At 37.1% G+C, this 19,391-nt stretch overlaps 1 protein-coding gene across 1 annotated transcript; it reads left to right on the forward strand.

Annotated features, from left to right (window-relative positions):
- The first annotated feature begins 4,653 nt into the window (after positions 1–4,653).
- LOC113280003 (serrate RNA effector molecule homolog) lies at positions 4,654–5,312 on the forward strand. The gene is made up of 2 exons (XM_026528635.1): positions 4,654–4,746; positions 4,824–5,312. The coding sequence occupies exons 1-2, from the start codon at positions 4,654–4,656 to the stop codon at positions 5,310–5,312; spliced, it is 582 nt and encodes a 193-aa protein (XP_026384420.1).
- Positions 5,313–19,391: the final 14,079 nt, after the last annotated feature.

Genomic DNA, 19,391 nt, shown 5'->3' on the forward strand with positions numbered 1-19,391 from the left:
TAGAAAGGAACTAAAAATAAAAATGACTGGATTGAAGTTGGATAAGATTCATAATACAAGTTACTGAACATTGATGATTTAGTTTTTCATTTCTAGTTTTCCTTCAACAACTTCTTACAGCTCCTTCTAACCATAATCCATTTTGGTATAAATTTTTATATAGGAATTAAACACCAAAAGTTATTGGATTTATTTTTTATACTTTTTTGGTAACTGAGACTTGTGTCATCTTCTAATCCCTATGAATTTAAAGAGCAAAGATGACTTTTCTGGGAAGTACAAGAACCTGAGCTCTTTTCTATGTTGTTGCTTTTATGGGTTCATTTTTTCCAACCGATTCTTATTCCTTCAGATTTATCTGATCTCCTCTTGGATCTTTTTACAATTGAACTTTCTTGTTGTTTAAACTTTAATGCGTCCTTAGGGTTGAAATAATTGTATATTTTTTTTATTTAATAAGGAACCGATCTATACATTGTCACCACAAATGTATTTTCTCTTTTTTTACCCATGCCTCTTCCGCCTTTAGCAGCTGTGAATTCTTTTACTAATTTTAAAATTTCCTTTGGATTGTTCCTACGGGCACTTTAAATTTTAAAAAGAATTACATAATCGATGCTAATGTTTTTGATGTGTACATAGTTGTACATATGTTGATTCTTAATGTGTACATAATTATACACATGTTTTTCCATGTGTACATGGTCGTATACCTGTTGATTTTTCATGTGTACATAGTTGTATACCCGTTGATTGTTAATGCGTACGTAATTGTACTCCATGTCTTACAAGATTTTGTTGTTGTGTATGAACTATAGAAGGAAATTATACCCAAACTTTATATTTCTAATTGTAGAAATCTTTGGTTGTTGAATATATAATACTATTCTAGGTAAACATTATCTCGCATCTATCCTTCTTTTATTTTCTTTCTTTTTTATTCTACTTTCATATATTGGGTTCCATGACTCGTAAGTTGCTTAGGCATATGGATACATCTCTCTGGATGCACGCTTGTTTCGAAGTGGTGACTTAGTATATGCTAAAGTAAAATCAGAGTTGATGTTGGTCTTTGTCAAAGTGAGACAAAAATGTGGCACATGATATTCTTTTTGACAGTGTTTTTATTGACATGGGAGCTTGTTGTAGTGTGTTCATTGAAAGTGCATTTTATGTAAGGAAATACGTGAGCCAAAGTTGTTAGTGTACACCAGTTGATTCTTAGTGTGTACATAGTTGTACACCTTTTTATTTCCGATGTGTACATAGTTGTACACATGCTGATTATCAATAGTTTTTCTTATTCAAACCCGTTAATAGCGGGGTATTCATTAGTATCATGTAGATGCAAGTTTAGAAATATGGATCCAAGATCGCTTTCAACTGTTAGGACATTTTAACTCATTTTTTGTGTACACATGGTTTCTTAGTTGTGTCTGAACACGTTATGAAAAAGGTGTTAGCGATACCTGCATTTGGAAGGAATTTATATATGTGTCGTGTAGTATTTTTACTTTCATTGAAACCCTTTGATTTTTTATTCATTTTTCTAATTTTGATGATCAAGGAGGTACTGGATATGGTGGTCGATCGATACACCTTATTTTGTACTTGCGCAAGGTGTAAGCATTTCGCTAACATTATTGCCAATATTTTGGCTGCAGGTGGTCGCGTGAAAACGCGATGAATCATTCCAGATAGAAGGTGAAAAGAAAGAATTTTTTGATGGTAAAGAAGAGTGCCGAGAAACACCGAGTATGTCAACGAGCTTCACCGAGCTGGAATGCGCACCAACGATTTCCATGGAGGTAATTCACTTAACTTATATTCCCATAAAACTTCAGTTATATGGGTAGGTAATAATTCACTCACCTGCTGAAGAGAAGTGGCACTGAAACAAGATGATAGTGTCAGTAATTTTGATGTTTAGGATACATTTTTATTCCAAATTCATAATCAAAAAGGTATACTTCATATTAGAGTTTTCTGAATTTGAAATCAGTTGGTAAATTGGGTTTTATACCCTAAAATGTTGAGCTTACTTATCTTAGATTATTTTTGTGACGAATTCTATTCATTTCTAGGATAAAGACAATTAGTTTTTAAAAAATGAAAATTATATTCATATGGGTACTCTTTTTGCAGGTCCAGGGAAAAACATTAGTGGTATTTAGGTGGACGATTCAAGGTGTATGTGGATTTAGTGCAACTTGACTTGTCTTTGGATTTTCTGAATTTTTGTAGATGTGTACATGTTTGCACACCAGCGTAAACTAAGATTTTTTAGAAAATGAAAATTATATAGACATATGGGTACTCTTTTTGTATCTATCGGAAAGAACTTCCCAAATCTATAAAGTTTGTAAATTTTGGACAAACGGCTCAAAAGATAAATTATTTTTTAAATTTTTTTATGTTAATTAAAATTGCTGACATCATCATAAATCACTGTGGACTATTTGCAAATATTTGGACTAAGTTATAAATGATAAGGGTTATTAATGTACTTTCCCATATTTTGGACTAATTTGTACCTAGTTGACTCGGACTGGACTAAACTATATTTTTGGACTGTCTTTTGGACTAAACTGTATTTTTTCTTTTTTTTTTGGTCTAGCAGCTTCAGTGACGTCAAATCTTATAGATATGACCTCGGCAAAGCTCCGATTTAACCAGAGTTATCATGCCAATATTTAACTCAGAACATTTAGCTATCAAATGTTTACTGCCAACAGTTATTAATTACCAGTAGCATTAAATTCACTCCAATTCTTCAAACGGAAACATCAATAATGGATCAGTGAATTCTCCTTACCTAGTTTGCAACCACCATACGTATGAACCATAAAGTCACACAAAATATGTAGATTCCGTTGGCTTAGATTTAAATCGGTGTTTTTATGCCTATTAAAAGGACAAGGTTAGAGCACGTGCATTGCACGTCGGCAAACAATATACTTTTTCATACGCATTTTATATTCTCGAATTCAAGACCCTCAAATTAACCGAAGTAATTTATTTTAGTTTTTTATTTATGTAGACGTCAATATATCAATGATATATCACACAAAAGTATAGATGAGCTTAGGACATCATGAAAAATAACAATTCTGGTACACATTCTAGAGAATATCCGAAAGAACCCTAGTACCCTACTCATAACTAAGTGTAGTTTTCCGAACAGAAATCTTTCCCTTTCAGTTCTTCGGTCATCATCTTGCTTCAGGTGGTGAAACAGACTTAGGAATGTATCCACATTTGTTGCTTCGAATTCAACATTTTGCTTCCTCGATCATTTTGTAGCAATCTTTCTTTATCTTTCATGCTTTCTCGATAGTTGATATTGCGAACACGACACCTTCTCTTTCAGTAGCTCGTTGTTCTTCATTCATCGCGCCGCATACCGAATTTAGGATGTAACCATATTTGTTGTTCTGAATCCACCCTATACAACATGGACGAACGACCAAATAAGTGCAAGTGCAAATATTAAGAATAATAATGGCAATACAGAATCTCTCAATTCAAAACATTGTCTTAATTCAGAATCTCTATCATGTATAACAACACAGAGAACCTCTCAATTCAAAACACTATACTGTTCTTGAATAACCCATCTCATTTTTGAACCATATGAGTTTCTTCTTAGAATGAAGAAATTCAAAACACTTGAAACTAAAGTTATTCATTACAAATGGGAAGTAAAGTATCAATATCAATCACCCGAATTTCGCACCCGAATTTTGTATACAAAATTAAAAAATCTCTTGTTTTACTAAACTGCACTATCAGCAAATCATGCATCTCCCATTGTCATTGATTACAATTTATGAGAAAATAAATTTTTGCCAAGCCTTTCTAATAAATGAGAACATAATAAAGTGTGAATCCTTTCTAATAAAGTTATCATAAATTAACAAAACTATTACCGAAGTACATGAACATAGGCATGAAAATAAATAATACTTTCAGAGGAATTTCATCAAACATGTTTTGTGACATTATCATGAAACAACTCTGTCGACATAAGAAAACATGACCTCGCTAAAAGAGTAAAAAAAAATGAACCAATTTAAAAAAATTCAACATCGAACACTAACCGGACTATAATAGTGACGAATTAGCGAAGTGAAATTGAAACTGGATTTGGGTGGATATGAAAATCATCAATTGATTTTGTGTTGTCCCAGAATAAGTTTGGGGGAGAAAATGAAATCCATCGAAACTTGATTTGGGGAAGAAGTGAAATCAAATAATACTCTAGTTGAATAACTGGGTTGCTTTTGCGAGAACAGAGATTAGTTGGACAAGTTCGATGAGGAAAAAAAATAGGAGAAGGTGACGGAAATAGAGTCAGAAGAGAAACGAAGTAATTTTAAGAGATTAGTCGTACCGGACGGTTGTGGTTCGAAGCTTCGGTTTGTCCCTGGTACCGAAGGGTCTGAAAATTCAAGACTTTTTCCCAAGAACGAGCGTCTCAAACGTGACCATGATTATGAGTGGCATGCCACTCCTATTGAAGTCATTGGTCCATGGGCTCACGGTTGGGTGCCCGACCCCCATGGATGGCGTCCTATTGCTGGTATCCAGCCTCGTGATGGTGCTTCGTCTCGCTATGGTGACTTATGTCCTTGACAACTGAATTTTGCTTGTATGAACTTCGAGTACGTTGTTGATTTTTCCGATGCAGATGAAGAAGAGAATTCTGATGCAGTTCTTCCTTCGAAGGGTGCTGCCACTGTCAAGGTATGATTCCTTATAATAATGTGTGGTTCATGTATGTTTTCCCATGAAATCAGAAGTTGATCATGTGCTTGTATCAGGATTCAAGGAAGAAGAGAATTGGTCTTGTTCAGTCTTCTACCGCTGGTGAAGAGGAGATGGAAATTCCCGAGGTCAACAGCCCGGTAAATGATGAAGAGAACTCTGACGAAGAGGTTACGGATGAGGAGGAGCGTATTGATACTTCCCCTCATGATCACGAAGATGATGAAGAATCCAGTGACAAGAATGTTGGAGAGAAAACCGTTCCCGAAGCTCAAATGAACGATTCTGCTACCGAGCCTTCACTTGTTCAGAGGAACGAGGATGTCGATCTTCAATCAGCGGACCCCGAGCCGCTAAAGTTGTCAGATCCCAACCGAGAATTATCCTTCGGGAATATCTACTCTACTGGGGGTCAATTTGATATTGGCGCCGCTACGGGAATATCTTCAGATTTCTCTATGCTTTTTCCGAACGATGATTGGGATGTTGTTGATGAGGACCATGGTGAAAAGGCGGCTGAGGAAGAAGAAAGTTCCGACGGTTAGGATCCCGAAGATAGAGTTATTAAAGAGGCTGAAGGTAAGAAGACATCCGATGGCCAGGGGACCACTGGTGGTGAGGGGGTCGTCGCTGGTGAAGAAGCCGCCCATGGTGAAGAGGCTGCCGCTGGTGTATCTTTTGAAGGATTTTTAAGAGATGTGATGCGTGAAGGGGATGATGCCACCTTCGATTGGTTGATGAATAAGGGTCTGATGTGTGTACCTCATCCCGCTCCCGTGGTTCCTGGTGAGAGAGATTCCGATGCTTTCACGCGTCAGAGAATGCAGCTATCATCCCGTGATGATGTCGCGGAGATCTGGGGGCTACTTAGTCCAGTCTTCTGGTTAATCCACCTTCTTCTATCTCTGATATGATGGCCATAGATGATGCGTATCAATATGGTTTCCCTCAGCAGCGCATTCTTGAGGTAAGTCGTTGTAGTTTCTTTCTAAGATGAGTGGTACAACATCCTTTTATTGGTTATCTTTATTGTCTTTATCAATGCAGCTGGTGAGGAGTGAACACTACAACCACACCCTGTACCAGTTCTTTAGGGAGAAGTCTCTTAAGCTAGAGGCGAAGCTACGTCATAGGGAAGACGAGCTGAATTCTACTGAGGAAATTCTTGCAGCTAAGGATAAGGAGATATTGGAGTTGAAGGAGCAGTTTAAAGGGAAGCATCAAATCGGTGCTTCATAAATAGAACTTCGTCAAGAAGTGTCTTCTCTTAAGGTTGAATTAGAGAAAGCTCGGACAGAAGCATCGTCTGTTGGTGCATCGTCTAAAGGTTTGTCTCTTTGGTTTTTCTTCATCTTCTCCTTTTTAGTGATCGTTCTGAGTTGGACGGACCTGTCTTCAGCGGGAAATGCCAGAGAATTGATATGGCTTCGTGGTGAGAGAAATCGTCAAGCTTTCCGAATTAAATAGTTAGTTGCAAAGATCATAAAGGAGGCTGATAAGTGGAATGGTCGCGCCGCTCAACATAAAAATATGTTGGCGGAGGTGTGCAATCAGAGGGATTGTATGATATCATTGTGAAATTCTATGTCTAAATCTCGTACTCAGTACGAAGGTGCCATGGAGTGGACTCGTCAACCTCTGCATAAAGACAGAAATGAGGTTTCCCGTCTGAAGACGAAGGTGGCGGATCTAGAAGCGAAGATTCGTCAAGCTCGATCATCTCATGATCCTGATATCCTGGAGAGAGACGATGCTAGGGCAGAGGCACGTGCTCTTAGTAAAGCCTTGTCTGCTTCTCGCGTTGATGTGTCCCGATTAGTGGATTCAGAAAAGGACCTGGCGATTAACACGTATAGCCTTACCAAAGGGATAGAGGAAATGAGTAATGAAGTCAATCGTCTTCATCATTTAGACTCTATGAAGCAGGTAGAGTTGGATGAGTGTCAATTTACTCTCAAAAACATTCAAATGGACTATAAGAAAATTCCTGACGAATACGATTTCCTTGACGAAGCTCGAGATTCCGTAGTTAATGAGTTTGTGATAGATTCGGCTAATGTCGAAGGTATACGTTCGTTTGGTCGTGGATAACTTCGTAATTCTTTTCTCCTAACCATGTTGCTTCTTTTGTTTCAGAGCTCGAGGGACGGCTTAGCCTTGCAAATGAGAAGCTTAAAGAGGCTCAATCTGACTTAGTGCAGCAGCAAGGACAAACTAAGTACTTTGAAGCATTGGCTGGGTCTCGGAACACGGCAGCAAAGGAAGCAACCAAGGAAGTGGGGCGGTTTAAGTCTTCGTTATCACAGTCCGAGCTCAAGGCTACTGTTATTGCACATAAGGCTCGTTGTCAGCTTGCCGAGGAGGTTAACAAAACTTTAACTAAGATAGAGCAAAGCCTTCTGAAAGAGGACAACATCGTCAAGAAATACATCCGTCGTCCTATGACTGAGCCTTTTACCTACACCTCTGATCCTTCTTCGGGAGGAAGTGTACCTTCGTCTAAAAAAAAAAGGGTCCAGCCGATCATGTCGAGTCTTCTAAGGGGAAGTAGGTCTCTGGGTTGGCATAGAAAGTTGATATTTGTTGATTACTTGGATTTGGGACATTTTTTATATATGTTTTGTATTTCTTTCTTAAATCTCTAGGCTTGTAGTAAATTTTCATGGAATGGATCAGCGTTTTTTTTCAGTATGTACAATTTTGATTCATCTGCATTGTCAGTTCATTTAGTTTTTTAGAGAATGAACAACCCTAAGTATTAAGAAACGAATACGTAAAGAATGTAAAATGTTTGGCGGAAATAACGAAGGTATGTACCACCCCGTTGGCTAACCCTGGGCCAGAGGGTTACTGAACGGTGGGGGTTGATGCAGAGTTCTCAGACATGTGATGCGTTATTGAATTATTTAAATGCACCCATTCTGCCGAACTGCTGCCTTATTGATCGGTTGGGTATCTCTTTCTACTGGAATCCTTCCCCATGGTCCTACACTTATAGACGTTGATAGGGGAGTCCAAGTAGATTGTATATAATTACTTTCCCCAATAGAGTGATTGTAAAAGATTTGTTTGATTGATGTGGCGAGGTCTGCTACTCCTCGACCAGAGATAGAAACATGTCAAGCGGATACGCCATCTTCTTCTTCTTCTGGTACTCTTCATGCAGGTGCAGAACTGCATTGTTTGATGGATAGTATGGCTTGAGGTATTTTGCGTTCCAGGGGTGCCTGAGGACTTCTCCTTTTAGATTACGCAGATAGTAGGATCCGTTCCCTGCGATGTCATGTATCACAAATGGCCCTCCCAATGTTGGTGCTAATTTGTCCCACTTTTTCTCTCGTTGATACTGCGGTATAATTCTTAGCACATACTGTCTATCTACAAAATTTCTAAGCTTTACATTTTTATTGTATTCTCTTGCTAATCTTCGTTGGTAGTTTTCCATTTTTTGTAACGTTGTCTCCCTCCTTTCTTCTAGATCATCGAGCCTTTCCAACATCATGTCCGCTATAAGGTTCTTTTCTCATGCTTCAGTCTTCGTGGTTGTCATGATGATCTCTGTTGGAATGTCTGCTTCGGCTCCATAAATAAGGAGAAACGGAGATTCACCAGTAGCGGACCTTCGGGTGGTTTGGTATGACCATAACGCATTGTGTAGCTGTTCACACCATCGGCCCTTGTGTTCATCCAATGATTTCTTGAGGATAAGAGCGGAAGTCTTATTTGTGGCTTCAACTTGTCCGTTACTATAGGGGTAGATGAGAGTCGATTTGTTTTTCCTGATCTTAAAGGTGTATGAAAAAGCGGGGGTCTAACAACAACACCCAATATTTCGCTTAACAATCTGTATGGACTAACTCCGAAATACTTTCTAGAGAATCAACTAGACAGTCAAACTCAATCTAGATCAAAGTATCTCAAGGAGTTAATATCTCTCTCTTGTTTTGATTTACTCAAGCTAATAGAAATGAGCGAGTCTTTATTCAAACACAAGGAATAACTTGGATGGTACCAAAGACCAATATCCAAGGATCAATCAATGACAATCAACAATCAAATGTTGGATTATTCTAATTGATGACTTAAACGCACAACCTGTATTATTTAAATTATAGAGATATAATGCGGAAATAGAAATAACACAGACACCAGAAATTTTGTTAACGAGGAAACCGCAAATGCAGAAAACCCCCGGGACCTAGTCCAGATTGAACACACACTGTATTAAACCGCTACAAACACTAGCCTACTCCAAGCTAACTTCGGATTGGACTGTAGTTGAACCCCAATCAGTCTCCCACTGATCCAAGGTACAGTTGTACACCCTACGCCTCTTATCCCAGCAGGATACTGCGCACTTGATTCCCTTAGCTGATCTCAGCCACAACTAAGAGTTGTTACGACCCAAAATCGCAGGCTTTGACAATAAACAAATCTGTCTCATACAGACAAGTCTATCAAAGGATCAATCTGTCTCCCACAGAAAAACCCTAAAGTTTTTGTTCCGTATCATGATAATAATCAAGGTGAATAGGAACCAATTGATAATCCGGTCTTATATTCCCGAAGAACAACCTAGATAAATCAATCACCTCACAACAATCTTAATCGTATGGTAGCGAAACAAGATGTTGCGGAATCACAAACAATGAGGCGAAGATGTTTGTGACTACTTTTTATATCTTTCCTATCGGAGATATTAATCTCAATACAATCAATCTGATTGTACTCGGACGATAGAATATACAAGATCAGATCACACAACTACGATAAAAGTAGTACCGATCTGGCTTCACAATCCTAATGAAGTCTTTAAGTTGTTAACCTGGTTTTAGAAGAAGAAAACCAAAGGTTAAAGAAGAAACAACTCTATCACGCAAATTAGTATCACACGTGAGGTGTGGGGATTAGTTTAGCAGAGTTGCTAGATGTCCCCTTATATAGTCTTTCAAATCAGGGTTTCTCCTTGGTTTCACCATAACTAGTTCAAGTGACTCAAATGAACTAGTTAGAGAGTTTTTCAATTGTAAGGAAATATTATGTACTACACAAGACACAATTGAAGCAAAGATGATTTGATTCACTTGAATCGGTTCATGAACTTTATAGCCACGGTTTGTAATTTGCATTCCTTAGTCTTTATAAGTTTAAGTTCAGAAATCATCTTCAGATATATAATCTTCTTAAGTTCGCACACTAGGTTCGCGTACTTAAGCAACCGGGCAGAGTTTACAAACTCCAGCAAAAAATCTCGGCAAAGACTTTCCGTCGGTTCGCGGAGCAGCTAGTTTGTCAACTCCAGAAGAATTTCTCGGGATGAGAAGTTCGGCAATTCGCGGACTGAGTTCGCGGACTTGGCAACAAACCATTCTTCCGGTTTCTCTTGATCAACAAAGTTCGCAAACTTTGGTTCAAGGGATAGGACTTATGCACATATGTGTTTCCACAACAATACTTATGTCCATCATTGGTTATGTAATCTAAACTCTCATTCTAACCATTGAGACATTCCACAACTATATAACGTCCTCTAAGAATGTTTCAATGGTTGGAATGAGAGTTTATATTACATAACCAATGATGGACATAAGTATTTTTGTGGAAACACATATGTGCATAAGTCATATTCCTTGAACCAAAGTTTGTGAACTTTGTTGATCAAGAGAAACCGGAAGAATGGCTTGTTGGCAAGTCCGTGAACTCAGTTCGCAAACTGCCGACCTTCTCATCCCGAGAAATTCTGATGGAGTTGACAAACTATCTGCTCCGCGAACCCAGTCCGCGAATCGGCGGAAAGTCTTTGTCGAGATTTTCTGCTGGTGTTTGTAAACTCTGCCCGGTTGCTTAAGTACGCGAACCTAGTCTGCGAACTTAAGAAGGTTATATATCTGAAGATGATTTCTGAACTTAAACTTATAAAGACTAAGGAATGCAAATTGCAAACCGTGGTTATAAAGTTCATGAACCGTTTCAAGTGAATCAAATCATCTTTGCTTCAATTGTGTCTTGTGTAGTACATAAGATTTCCTTGCAATTTAACAACTCTCTAACTAGTTCATTTGAGTCACTTGAACTAGTTATGGTGAAAAAGAATATAGTTGGTATGAAATGCTCATATCGCTAACCTTTTGGTTAACTATTGTTGAACCAACAATGTACACGTTTGGGTAGGGTTAACAAACCTAGAAGCGTACATTTCATTTGTGTATAACAAGCTAAGTTTTTGATCTAACGATTGAAAAATATTAGCTTGAATCTAAATCAGGTTTTAATCTAAGGGTGGATATTGTTTGCTTTGTGACCGAGGAGAAACCCTGATTTGAAAGACTATATAAGGGGACATCTAGCAACTCTGCAAAACTAATCCCCACACCTCACATGTGATAGTAGTTTGCGTGCTAGAGTCGTTTCTCCTTTAACCTTTGGTTTTCTTCTTCTAAAACCAGGTTAACGACTTAAAGACTTCATTGGGATTGTGAAGCCAGACCGATACTACTTTTATCGTAGTTGTGTGATCTGATCTTGCATCTTCTATCGTACGAGTACAATCAGATTGATTGTCTTGAGATTAATATCTCGGATAGGAAAGATAAAAAAAAGTAGTCACAAACATCTTCGTCTCATTTCTACCATACAATTAAGATTGTTGTGAGGTGATTGATTTATCTAGGCTGTTCTTCGGTAATATAAGACCGTATTATCAATTGATTCCTGTTCACCTTGATTATTATCAAAAGACGGAACAAAAACTTTAGGGTTTTCTGTGGGAGACGGATTGATCCTTTGATAGACTTGTCTGTGTGAGACAGATTTGTTTATTGTTAAAGCCTGCGATTTTGGGTCGTAGAAACTCTTAGTTGTGGGTGAGATCAGCTAAGGGAATCAAGTGCGCAGTATCATGCTGGGATCATAGGCGTAAGGAGTACAACTGTACCTTGGATCAGTGGGAGACTGATTGGGGTTCAACTACAGTCCAGTCTGAAGTTACCTTGGAGTAGGCTAGTGTCTGTAGCGGCTTAATACAATGTGTGTTCAATCTGGACTAGGTCCCGGGATTTCTCTGCATTTGCGGTTTCCTCGTTAACAAAATTTATGGTGTCTGTGTTATTTCAGTTTCCGCATTATATTGTTTTATCTTTATAATTGAAATAATACAGGTTGTGCGTTAGATCATCAATTAGAGTAATCCAACCTTTGTTTGTTGATTATCATTGATTGATCCTTGGATATTGGTCTTTGGTATCATCCAAGTTATTCCTTGTATTTGATTAGTACTTGCAGTTTCTGTTTGAGGAAATCAAATCAAGAGAGAGATATAAACTCGTTGATATACTTTTAATTGATTGAGTCTTGTTGATTCTGTTAAAATTATATTCGAGTTTGTCCATATAAATTGCTAAGCGAAATATTGGGTGGTGTTCTTAGACCCCCGCTTTTTCAAAATGATCAAGGATGATCTAGATCACTTGATCTTTATCGCTGACCCAGTTGTTTTGTTGATCCTGCTGTTGCTTTTTGTTGTTGTTTTGGTATGGAAGAAGGTTGTATTATTGTCCCCTGATTGGAGCCACAAGCTTGAACTTCCATTGCCTTAACAGGGTTATGATTGACTCTAAAAAATATTTTAAAATCTTCTAAAAGCTCCATCACTTTGTCAACAATTGGACATAGTGATACAGAACAAGATATATCAAAAATAGAAAATTGAAAGAAAAACAAATTTTGAAAGCAGATTGAAAAGAAACTAAAGGTAGGTGACTGAGATATATGAGCTAAATGGTTATGTAATGTATTGAAATTTTCGAGTTCAAATTGAAGATGTCTTTCACAGGAAACAAGAGCAAAGTAATGAAGAAAGTCAAAGAAAAAATGGGTTTGGGAAGGGTATTGCATAACAAACGCAGGAAACATGTATTTGAGAAGGTTATGGGTAAAAAAGGTTACATCAGTAGCCAATTACTGAAGATTCTTAATGTGAAATTTCTATGACCTGAATCGAAAAAAGTGGTATGATGAGGACTGATATAGGGGAAAACCAAAGTACCTTGGAATTGGAAAGCTAAATCGGCATCAATAGATGGCTAGGTAGAGATACATCTTGACGAAGAACTTGCGAAGACCCATCGAGAAAGATTTGAGATTTAATTGAATAATCCATCATCGGTGGGAAGAGAAGAATAATGACAGGTGAAAAAGATATTTCATTAAGTGTATGAATATCATTGTAATTGTTATTACAGGATATGTCTGAACATAGCATTTATACTACACTATACACGTGTAGTTGACACAGAGTTATAAATACAGACACTCTAAAGATAAGGGGCACCATTACCCCCCCTTAAACTGAAGTGAAGAAGTATGAACTTGCAGTTTGTCTCTGAGATAGCCAAATCTGGGACCATGTAAGGCTTTGGTGAAGATATCAGCCACCTGTTCAAGAGTAGGAACATAAAATACATCCAAGGCTTTAGATTGTACCAGTTCTCTGACAAAGTGAAAGTCCAGAGCAACATGCTTCATTTTACTGTGTTGAATAGGATTGGAAGCTAAAGAGATTGAGCTTATGTTGTCACAACCTAATCTGGGAACTGTAGGTAGTGGGAAATGAAGATCATTGAGGATAAAGAAGACCCAAACTAGTTCGGCAGCACTATGAGCTAGAGTTCTATATTCTGCTTCAGTGCTGGATCTGGCAACTGTACTTTGCTTTCTAGAGGACCAGGAGATAGGATTGGAACCAGAAAAATGCAGTAACCACCAGTGGACTTTCTGTCATCAATATTGCCTGCCCAGTCAGCATCTGAAAAACCCAGTAAAAAAGAAGAACCTTTTGTGAATTTGATACCATACTCAATTGTGCCTTTTATATATCTGAGAATTCTTTTGACAGCTTCAAAATGAGTAGTGGTAGGATTCTGCATGAATTGGCAGACCTGATTAACAGCATAACATATATCAGGTCTGGTCCATGTCAAATACTGAAGAGCTCCAATAATTGACCTGTATTCTGAAGGATCAGGAAGGAAGGAACCATCTGACTTGCTAAGTTTGACTGTTGCTGAGGCAGGAGAAGAACATGCTTTGGCACCAGTCATATTGGTTTTCTTCAGTAGATCAAGTGCATACTTGGATTGAGAAAGATGCAGAGCATAGTTATCTCTTTTGACTTCTAAACCCAAGCAATAATGTATGTTGCGTAGATCCTTGATGGGAAAACTAGCTTGCAGGTTTGTGACAATATTATGCATATGATTTGAATCATTGCCAGTGAGTAAGATATCATCCACATAAACTAGGATAATTGTAATAAATGATCCAACTTTTTGAATGAACAATGGAGTATCAGCATATGAGGTAACAAAGCCAAGAGAAATAAGAGCTTGAGCAAGTTTAGCATACCATGCTCTGGGTGCTTGCTTGAGTCCATAGATGGATTTATGAAGTAGGAAGACATGATTTGGGTATTGGGGATTAATAAATCCAGGTGGTTGAGCCATAAATACCTTTTCTTGCAGATCCCCATGGAGAAAGGAATTACTTACATCAAGTTGAGTAATTTCCCAGTTGAATTGAACTGCAAGAGAAAGAAAAATCCTCAAAGTTGTTGGTTTGGAAACAAGATTAAATGTTTCTGTGAAGTCAAGTCATGGTTGTTGATGAAACCCCTTTGCCACTAGTCTTGCTTTATATTTGTCCAGTGAACCATCTGCATTATATTTGATCCTGAAGACCCATTTGCAGCCAACTACATTTTTCTCAGGTGAAGAAGGCACATAAGACCAAGTACCAGCATTAAGTAAAGCTTCATGTTCCTGAAAAAGTGCTACCTTCCATTTTGGATTCTTTATTGCTTGAGAGAAGCATGTTGGAACTGGAGATGTTGTATTACTTAAGTAAGCTGCAGGCAATAAATGTTTAGTGGCAAGCATAGTTTTTGGTTTAAACACACCTCTCTTATACCTAGTAATCATGGAATGATCATTTTGAGGAATGACTTTAGTTGTATTATTGGGAGTGGAGGTGGTGAGAGTTGGAGGAGGAACTGACTCAGAGATTGAATGAGCAGTAGAAGCATCACAAGTAGGAATGATGGATGGAACAGTTGCAGAAATAATATGAGATGAAAAAGTCTTGAAAGGAAAACTGGATTCATTGAATAACACATGTCTAGAGATATATACTTTGCCAGTGGTGAAGTCATAACATCTATAACCTTTGTGATAAAGACTATATCCTAGAAAGACACAATGCTTACTTCTAGGTTGTAACTTATTTGATGTATATGGTTTCAACCATGGAAAGCAGGAGCAACCAAAGACTTTCAAAAATTCATAATTAGGAGACTTATGAAAGAGAAATTCAAAAGGAGATACAAAGTTTAGAGATTTTGCTGGTAATCTATTGATTAGATAATTTGCAGTTTGAAAATCCTCTACCCAAAACATGGCAGGGAGACCAGATTGAATCAAAAGAGTTCTACCAATGTCCAAAATATGTTTGTGTTTTACCTCAGCAACCCCATTTTGTTCAGGTGTATTGGGACAGGAAAAATCATGAAGTATGCCTTTTTGAGTAAGATAAGCTTTAAGAAGATTACCAGTAAATTCACCACCATTATCAGTTCTAATGCATTTAACAGACAAAGAAAAGAAGTTTTCAATTTGCGTGACAAAATTAGTGAAAACTTGTCTGAAATCAGATTTATTAACTAGTGTGAAGATCCAACAATACTTGGAGTACTCATCTACAACATTAGCATAGTAGTATGAGCCTGAAAGAGAACTAACATGACAGGGACCCCATAAGTCCATATGAAGAAGCTCGAAAGGTTGAGCAACAACAGTATTAGAAAGACTAAAAGGAAGCTTGTGCATTCTTCCAAGTTTACAGTCATTACAAAATAAAGGTGTGCTAGAGACTTTTGGTAGTTGTAATTGATGACACAGTCTTTGCAAGGTTTGAAAAGATGGATGTCCAAGTCTTTGTGTAGAATATCTCTGGTGATGAGAGAACTGGAGTATGCAGCAGGAGCAGTGGGTGAATTAAATTGAATAGGGTAAAGACCATTTTTATGTGGCCATTGCAAAAGGATCCTCTGAGAGGTCAAGTCCTTCACATAAAAACCAAAAGAATCAAAAGTTAAAGAGCAGTGGTTGTCTGTTGTAAATTTGTGAACTGACAAAAGGTTTTGAGAGGCTTTTGGCACAACTAAAATGTTATTGAGAGTAAAGGAATGATCATTCACATGTTTTAATGAGTGGCCAATGTGAGAGATGTGCATACCTTGGCCAATAGCTGTTGAAATCATCTCAGCACCTTCATAAGGAGAAGAAGTAGTCAGATTAGCATCATTAGAGGTGATGTGATTGTTAGCTCCATTATCTGCATACCAGGGAGAATCATCAAAAATATCTGCAGCTGCTAACATTGCCTGAAGATTTGCTGGTGGAGGTTTGCCTTGATAGGAGAAATTGAGCCTTTGGTGACATTCAGTAGCATCATGATTCTTGCCTTTGCAGATTTGACAAGGTTCAATTTCAGAAGTATTTCCTCTTCCATAGGAAGGTCTTGAGAAGAAATTAGGATTTGGATGTCGACCACCTCGACCTCTTGATCCACCTCTATCAAAAACTGAGTTTGAGTATGAAGGTCTAGGATTGTAACTAGAGTTAGGCTTGAACTGCTGATAATGTTGAGCCGCAAAAGCTTTGGCTTCAGAATCAGTTTTGGTATTGGTTACAACAATTTCTTCATTCATGAGTAGATTGAATACTTCCTTGCTTGATACTAGCGGATTACGAATTCTAATTGAAGTAGCAAAAGAATGATACTCTAGAGGCAAGCCAGATAAGATAGTTACCACCATTTCAGTGTCTGAAATTTGAGATCCTGCAGCTGCAAGTTGATCTTGAAGGCTTTTAATCTCCATTAGATATTTTGATACAGAACTACTCATTTTGAGAGATTGAAGCTTGGTACGAATATGAATCACATGAGTTGCAGAAGTATGAGCAAATCTTTCTTGAATGCTGAGCCACAATCCTCTAGAAGTAGCAGCACCAGCAACATAACCAATAGTTGAATCAGAGATTGTTGATTGTATCTTCAGCAATCCAATCTTGATATTCAGTGAGTTGAGCTCTTGTGGTTCCTTGATCAGGACATGGAAAAGAACCATCAATAAACTTTTCAACCTGGAATTTCTTGAAAAGTGGTAACATTAAAGCTTTCCAGGTGATGAAATTATCATCCTTGAGTTTCAAAGGGATTATATGAGCATTGAGCAATAGTATTGAGCGGAAGTGTGGAAATTCGAACTGTAGGTCTTTGATCCATTGAAAGAAATCAAGATTTGAGATAAAATTGAAAAATCGAAGACAAGATTTGAACAAACAACGAAAGGGAATGAAGATAGAAGCTAGTATGATGAACAAATTTGATCAAGAATTTGATGAAATCTTGATAGAGGAATCGAATTTGAAAGAAAAGGAAAAATAGATCTAAAATTTTTTTTTGCAGGAAGTGAAGAATCAAAGAATACCAAAGAAAAATAATCTTCACCCAAGAGAGTATCTGTGAATCAGTGTTGCAAGAGAAAAAGAACACAGAATTTTGTTGAAGATGAAGAAAAAATCACCATTGAAGGATCAAAAGCTTAACCTTCTCTTGGTACCATAATGACAGGTGAAAAAGATATTTCATTAAGTGTATGAATATCAGTGTAATTGTTATTACAGGATATGTCTGAACATAGCATTTATACTACACTATACACGTGCAGTTGACACAGAGTTATAAATACAAACACTCTAAAGATAAGGGGCACCATTAAAGAACTCCAACAAATCAAAATATTTGGACTTGAGGGGAAACCAAGAGAAGGTCAAGAGGATACCCATTTATTAAATCAAAAACGCAAGCAGCAGCAGCAAACCGAAATTAGCCATGACTACATCAGATCGACATTCAGTGAAAACGTGATGACTACATCATGCATGGGGCCGGCGGAATAAGGTTTTAGCTAATGAGATTGGAAGGAATCATGGTGGATTTTCGAGATTGGCTTCTAGGGTTTTCTTAAGAAACCCAAAAATCGTCGATTTACAGTGGGAAAGCGTTTTTGCTCCCTCTCGACTAAATTTTGTGTTTAGCCTTTTTCTAGTCGTTCACGAATAATGGCATAAAGTTCCTGATGGATACATATGATCGATATGTTTTCCTAATTACAGATGAAATATTAGGCACACTTGTAAAAATTTGATTGATTTTAGGCTTTTCGTATATTTACAGAATTTTCAGATTTCTCTTGGACGCAATTCAATAAGGAAACACTTGATATTTAGAGCTTGTCCAATGGTTGTTGTGTGTGTATCCTAGGTGGGAACATAAACAAGATAATGGTGTATTTTGTAATCATTTTTAATTAAGTGTAAATTGTATTTTTAGTAACTTTAAGATTTTACTAGAGCTAAAAATTGTTATTTAGTATATTAGAATTAATTTTAGTTAAGCAAAAGTTATTAGGATAGCTTGACATCCTAGTAAATGTCTAATGACATTCACCTTGAGGATGTCTAAAAAAAATTAATCCATGCCATCTTCACACTAATTTAAGAAGTTGGTTTGGAGAAGAATCTTAGGAAAAATGAATGTCTATCTTATGTGGATTTAGACATTTATATTCACATACATTCCATTGGAGAAGTTCTTAGAGTTATCTAAAATTACTACTTAAATTTATTTGACGCTTGAAAATCGGTAGGTTAACCAGAGTTAGCTGAGGTCGTATCTATAAGATCTGACGATACTAAAGCTGTTAGATCCGACGATGCTAAATTTTGATCTAGCAGCGAGAGATCAATTTTTTTCCTTCATTAGTTTTACTTCTGATGCTTCGTCGATCCCTGAAATCACAACCTTTTGGAATATCTGGAAGTATAAATTTCAAGCTCTAGCACAACAAGCCGCTGTTAATGTAACCTGGCTAGTTTGGGGTCTATAGGTTTTATTTGAGGCCTATATATTTCTTCCCCCAACTTAGAGAAGGGGATATGGGGTGTCTAGAGTGTGTTAAAATAAATAGAAAAAGCTAAATCATTTAACCAAAATCTAAAACTCAATCCAAGATATTCAAAAACTAAAACGTAATCCCGAATAACAATTCAATTTTCATTATTTTTTTGACAATATTTTCGACGACAAACAATTCGAGTGATTGAGTTAAAACCTTAATCTGTTCCTTTAAAGAGAGACTCATCAGTGGTTTAAATATGAAACTCGGAAGTTTCCTTATAGAAATTTTCTGAAAATCAACTGCATTCTGTTGTTATATGCATAAACATATAGCGATTGTTGTTGATGTTTAAATATGAAACTCTGAAGTTTCCTTATAGAATTTTTTTGAAAATCAAATGCATTTTGTTGTTATATGCATTAACATATAGCGATTGTTGTTGATGTTCATCAAACACGAAATACATCGCCCAAAATTGGTGTATATGGTACACCTACATAAACCGATTATGGGTTTGATATTCTTCGGGTTTGATGAACATCAACAAAAATTGGTATACGTTAATCTTTATATCAACCGATTCATTAACCATCGTTGATGGGTGAAA

Source organism: Papaver somniferum, chromosome 5, assembly GCF_003573695.1.
Source record: "Papaver somniferum cultivar HN1 chromosome 5, ASM357369v1, whole genome shotgun sequence".
Taxonomy (NCBI): Eukaryota; Viridiplantae; Streptophyta; class Magnoliopsida; order Ranunculales; family Papaveraceae; genus Papaver; species Papaver somniferum.